The 6,013-nt window shown below is 48.3% G+C and overlaps 1 protein-coding gene across 4 annotated transcripts in view; it reads right to left on the bottom strand.

Moving 5' to 3' along the window:
* Window positions 1-295: 295 nt before the first annotated feature.
* Window positions 296-6,013, bottom strand: part of ITGA9 (integrin subunit alpha 9) — a 333,129-nt gene continuing 327,411 nt past the window's right edge. For all 4 annotated transcript variants that reach the window (XM_081824368.1, XM_081824372.1, XM_081824364.1 and 1 more), the window contains one exon: window positions 296-4,844. In XM_081824368.1, the coding sequence (XP_081680494.1) occupies window positions 4,746-4,844 (99 nt within the window). In that variant the 3' untranslated portion in view covers window positions 296-4,745. The remainder of the gene's footprint in view (window positions 4,845-6,013) is intronic.

Below are 6,013 nucleotides of genomic sequence, written 5' to 3'. Positions count from 1 at the left end.
TGGAAACACGTGGAAGCAGTCTACTAACATTGAGGAATCCCCTCCATTTAATTCAGGCACTTTTATCTTAAGATCAAGGTCCCGGGTGTGGCCCTGGGCAGGTGGGTGATGCACAGAGAAGGTGGCGGCTGCAGGATGGAGGCCAAGGATGGGGGACAGTTCAGCCACATTGAACAAGATAGATCAGCACATGCTCTTCAATGCTCACGAAGTACTGCATTCAAAGCCCATCTTCAACATCCTAAAAAGGTTCAAGTTCTGCATTAGCATAGAAATTACACGCCAAACTCCTGAATCATTTGCAGCCATTTTTTTTATTCCAAATGTGTATTTTTGTAAACCTGCATTTCCCAAACAGTGCAAGTAAATTAGAAGTGACTGCGTAGACTTTAATACACGTGACTTCGTAAGGAGGAGGAGCACCCTTCCCACAAAATCCCTCAACGGAAATGTACATGGATGCATCAGTCAGGTTCTGGAAGTGAAGTTAGCGTGGGTGTCTGCCATGCAATTAATCACTCTTAAAGCGTTTAAACTCACTCTGCCTGTCACACCGTGCACATTAGAATTTTTTTTAAAAAAACCTTAACAAAGTCTGAAATCTAGATCATTGTGCTATAAAGCATTGCACCACATGGGAAATTTGTTCATTATCCCCCCAGTGTGCTGAAAATCGGAAGACATTCTAGAAGGTTCATCTTGGCCCTACTGGCTCTGTATCCTCCCTTCAGCCATTCTTCATTTTAGAAAATATTCTCCACTGTGCATACCACCACTCTATATAGCAGAACAACACATCGCCGAAACCCCTGTCCATTGGAGCATTTCTGAAATGACACTTTCTGCCTTCTGTCTGCTCAGGGCCCTTTCCCCCCATGACCGTCCTTTTGCAGCGCCTCTAAATTCCCAGAAGTCAGGCCTATGTAGGTTTCACCTGATGCACATTTCCGATGTGACCTATGTGTAACTGCATTCCCCTGGCCATAATGCCTTTTCCAAAAATAAAAATAGTTGAATAACCTTTACAAACTGACCCTGCTAGGGTTTTAACAGGTAGCATGAAGCATACGTATCACTTGGGGGAGAAAGGCAACTATTTCCGCATTGAAAACAGGTCCCAGATGTTCCTGCTAGTTTTCTGTTTGCTTTTAACCCCCTTGTCTTTGGCTCAAAGACGGTAGGCTATGTGTGACTTGGTGAAGGAGGACTACTGGATTTTCTACATTTCCCAGACTTCGGAATCCTCCTGGTGATGGGATTTTCCTGAAGTGCTGACTGAGAGAGCTGATTCCTGATGTGTGCCTGTCAGTCCCCATAAAGCCAGTGGACCCACTCCCTTCTCCTAGTGTCTCCTTGTTCCTAAAATTCATGGCCTCTTCTTGGTGACAGGTCTAGGACTCATAGTGGGGATGTTCCCAACTCATGAGTCCCATATCAATGAAGCATAAGCAAATCATTTTTGAACAGAGGGCATGATTTTCCTCAAATTTTAAAGGGTCCTTTTTCATACTTGAAAAGTGTCTCCATATTTCTGACAGTGAAAACCATACTGAATCTATAACTAAAAGCTGCAGCAGCTGTGAGAGAGAATATCTGATAGGATTCCACAGTGAACTCATACGAGCAGGAAGGTTAGAAACTGGAATGCACTGTGGACTTTTAAAAGAATATTCTGGAGGCGTAACACACAGATGCCATTCACCCTGTCTGCTTCCCCTGAGAGCCGATTGAGAACTTCTGAGCTGGGGTGGAGCTGGTAAGATGCCCAGCTGAGAGTGGGCTCACAGTGTGCTTGGCTTCTTTATCACTGTGTTAAACGGCCCCCTGTTGCCCCACCTGCTACTTGGCCCCATCGGACACGCAGAGGCACCAGCCTTCCCCAGATAGACTCTTGGAGTGGCTGCTAGTGTTTGCTCCTGGTGATGCCAAGGCCAATTGTTTTAAAAAACTGTCTTATGAAGTCGTAGTGATCTCCTGAGTATATGACGACTCATGTGGGTCTACCATTTGGAATCGACCAGAGGCAAAGAGATCCTGGCTCTGAGACTGCCCACAGGAGCAGGGTGAGTCATCCCCCTACACCACCGCCAACGTGTCTACACCCCTCGCGGGAAGCTGGTTAGTGGCTATAGATGAATTTGTCCAAAGCTGCTGATGGAGCTGACCCAGGCCTACCACCCAAGAATCTTCAATGGTTTATTAAAGGGCAGCATGACATGGTGAACAAGAATCCATCAAAGGAAAGCTACACGTGCAGTCTCATATAGGAGTCCACACTGTACACTCCTCTTGCAGGGAGGTTTGGCTCTCCAGGCCAAATGTGCCTGTGGTGTTCTTGGGGTACCTTGCAGCACCTAGCGTTGCTCCTGATGCACTGCAGGGGCCCCATAAGTATCCTTGAAATGAGTGACTAAGACCCACTCAAAGCTGCCTTTACTACTTTTGATAAAAGTCCCAGGAGAACTCTGAGAACGGGCTTCTTTGCCTGCATCCACCCAGTAGTTACCTCTGTGCCTCCATCCCTCCGTTAGAAGCAACATCTCTGACTTCATTCTAAGATCAGCCTCGTTCATGCCATGGACCCTCTGGCTTGGTCGTCTATTCCCATATTCACCACGAGGGGACACGTGATACATACACCGTCTTCCTGCATCAGACTCAACTGCATAATGAGACATGAAAAGACACTTATGTTCCATGCCGGGTTCACAGCTGCCCAGCATCCTCATGATTCTGCCCCAACTTGAGATGTCTTTGCAAATATTAGCCAAGTCCGTGCACAGAACACCTGTCTCCTCTGAAGCGGAGTTCTGTGTCTTTGCGACAGTGTCCACAGACCCCCAACATGTTAGTTTCCAGCAAACAAGGCCCTAGGAGAAAGATCCTTCATCTTATGTCTTGTTTTGTTCCCATCTGATGCCATCTGTTAGGTACCTGGGGCATCAGTGGGCCATAATCAGCCAGTAAAGACTCTTTGTCAGACCCTGTTCTTGGCCACATGTTTTTTCTCTCAGCAGATGGTTCTCGGGGATGGCGGCCAGAGCTGCCTCAGTCACTGAGTGTTCACGATGGGCCAGGTGCAGTGCTGAGCACACCACACCCATCATCTCATTGCCCTTTAAGAAAATCACATTGTACTCAAAACCAGGCAGCGGTGCATTTGATAATAAACACTGTCAAACGGGGAGACTGGAACTGAAGGCCACAACTCAGCATTCGCACACGCAGGGGGCAGAGCAGATGTCAGTGCTCTGCCCAGATCCCTGTGCATCATTTCTTTCTCATCGTTTCTGGACAGCCCCCCCTGTCCTGGCTGGGGGTGCACTTCCAGCTCTCCTTTAGAGGACCACCTTTGGGCTATCGGAGCCAGTCTGCCAGCAGGAACCGAGAGTGGGAAGTTTACACCTCCCCTGGGTGCAAGAATTCGGAAGCTCAGCTCCCTTGCCTCAGGCTGGGACAACTCTGAGACCTAACTTGCCCTCCAGAGCTCCTCGTAGGCTCAGGCTGAAGCTGCCCTCCATGGGATGTCCTCTGAAATGGCACACTTCCCTGGCTTTTTTCCCTTCCCTGTCCTGCCTCCCTCACACCCCTACTGCTGTCTCTCGGGCACGGGACATGCCCTTAATCAGTTACTTGCATGCAAATCCCTGTATCAGAGTCTGCTTTTTGGGAACCCCACTTAAGACAGTATTTTAAAAACGAAGGATAGGTTGAATGGTCATCTCTGGGAAGGGATCTGCAGTCACCATTGGCTGGGACAGCAAGAAGGGTAGGGGAAGTGGAGACCTCTGAACTCGATGAAAAGGCAACGCATCACAGCATTCAGACACAAGTCTTTGCTCGCTGGGCACCGATTTAGTCCCTGTGGTGTGTGGACTCTGACACATGATGTCCAGGATGAGACGCCATTCTAAGGTTTACCAGATGACCAAATGGCCTTGCTCCAAGCTGTCATCTATTAATCCAAGTGGAAGGAGGGTAGGATGTCTGCTATATAGGTGATGCAGACCACACCTGTGCCAGCGTCAGGTTTTTCCATCCAAACTCCTGCTGGAAATCTTCCAATGACAGGTACATATGAAAAACCACTTCGAGTTCTTTAACACTTTACTTCGAACTTGACTCCAGGCGATGAAGATGCGAATTGTTTTAGGGGTCTCGCCACCACCACAGTTTATACGCAGCACCGCCAGCTTGGTGGATTCATCCCACGAGGTTTCTTCAGATTATTTTATCCACAAGTCTCTGTTAACAGCAAGTTCCAAAGTACGATCAGGTTTTTACTCTTTAAAATTTGTATGAATGCACATGTACGCTCAAGCTTTCAGGCCAGATATCAGTGCTTGAGTGAATTATATAACTATTTAATAGACATAATAAGACATTGATACAAATATAAAGACATAATCAGTATAAAAGGCTTATATTTATAAAAATACTTTTAGGTAACAGTTTTCCCCTGAGGGTCGACCACGCAGGTTGCAGCCATAAATATCGCTCAGCTCTGTAGCTTGCTTTCCAAAGTTTGGGGCTCATCTCTAAAAGGAAATGGGTGGTGGCTCCAGTCATGTGACCTGGCCAGAGTGGCTGCCTCAGGTGGGCTCCTGGGCTTGGTAACATGAGGAAGAGGACAGCGTCAGCGGGGCCTCCGGAAAATCTGGAGAAGATTCTTTCTTCCAAATATGGAAGATACAAAGATCAAGGACGCCAGGCGGATGGTGGGGTCACGTGACTGGTGGGGCAGGTCACTGGTTTTTCTGGACCCAGTCCCAACCATCTGCGTTCTCTTTCCGGTTTTTCTCAGCTTCAATGATTTCTTTGTACCTTCGGCGAAAGAAGCCCATCTGAAAGGTAGAGGGAGGAAAAGCCAGGTTAGAATGTTGGAGAATCAGTCGTTCTGCTCCCCTGGGTGAGGAGGAGGGATGACCTATACTCACAAAGCTGGGAGGGCTTGGAAAACCCCTCAGATGAGACTGACTTAGGAAAAGCATTATTGGGGTGCCGCCTTTCAAAATGCATGGACTTCCTACAGGTTATCTTCTGGTTGTTCCTCATAAAGTGCTTCTGGTGGCTTGTGTCCCAAATGGTGTGCCGGGGAACACCCATTACTGAGCATAGTTACTCAAAGGCATTTGGGAAATAGGTTTCATGGTCAAGTAAGTTTGGGAAATGCTGCTTTCTTTCTTCCTTTAAGAGCTATGGGATGCACAGGAGAACAGTCAGGGTCTAATAAACCCTTAGTAAAGGATCCAAGAAACTCAGGGACTTAACCTTTCCTGAGCTCATTGGGCTTTTGATAAACCTATTACTATCCTGGGAGACATTAGCCATCGTGGGGTAATTGATAAATACCGTTCTCCCAGCAGCCTACCTCGCTGTCCCTCTAGATCTTTCTCTCGGACCTACGAAACATGCAGTGCCCGCGCCATGACCAGCAGGGTGAACTCCCCTAGAACTGGCATCTCTCTGGATCCAGGATGGGTTTCCTCTAGCTTACTTCTGGAAAGGCCTTCCCCTCTGATGTCTTACAGTTTTTCACATACCAGAGGGCAAGTTTGTAGCGCTTCTCACCCAGCCTTCACTGCCCGAGAGGTAAGCCATGTTTGTAGCCCAGACCTGACCTTCTCCCAGGCTCAGGGAGACTTGGCATGTCTTGTCCTTTGCGCACCGCCATTAGTGGCCACTGTTTCTGAGGTCAGACACTCCTTCCTGCCTCTGCCCTTAAACATGACCGGCTGTGGGTTACTCCTGCTCCCTCTCTTCTTGGGTGTGACAAGCCTCAGGTGCGTGACCTACCAGAGTTTCCCCGTGGAACGTGCTGGCAGGGGTAACTGGTCTTACTGCGTCTTTATTGCCTTCCTTCTCTTTCCTATCTCACTCCCCTGCTCTGATCAGTGTTTCCTGAGGTCACCTTGTGAATCAATTACCCGCCCTCAAACCTCCATTTCAGTCCCCTTGAACAGAGGGACTCCAACAGCCACACACGTTCGGTCAGCCGTTGGCAGGTCTGCGG

This window comes from Leptonychotes weddellii, chromosome 1 (genome assembly GCF_054177405.1).
Source record: "Leptonychotes weddellii isolate Sample4059 chromosome 1, ASM5417740v2, whole genome shotgun sequence".
NCBI lineage: Eukaryota > Metazoa > Chordata > Mammalia > Carnivora > Phocidae > Leptonychotes > Leptonychotes weddellii.
This window is presented reverse-complemented; position numbering and strand designations above follow the sequence as displayed.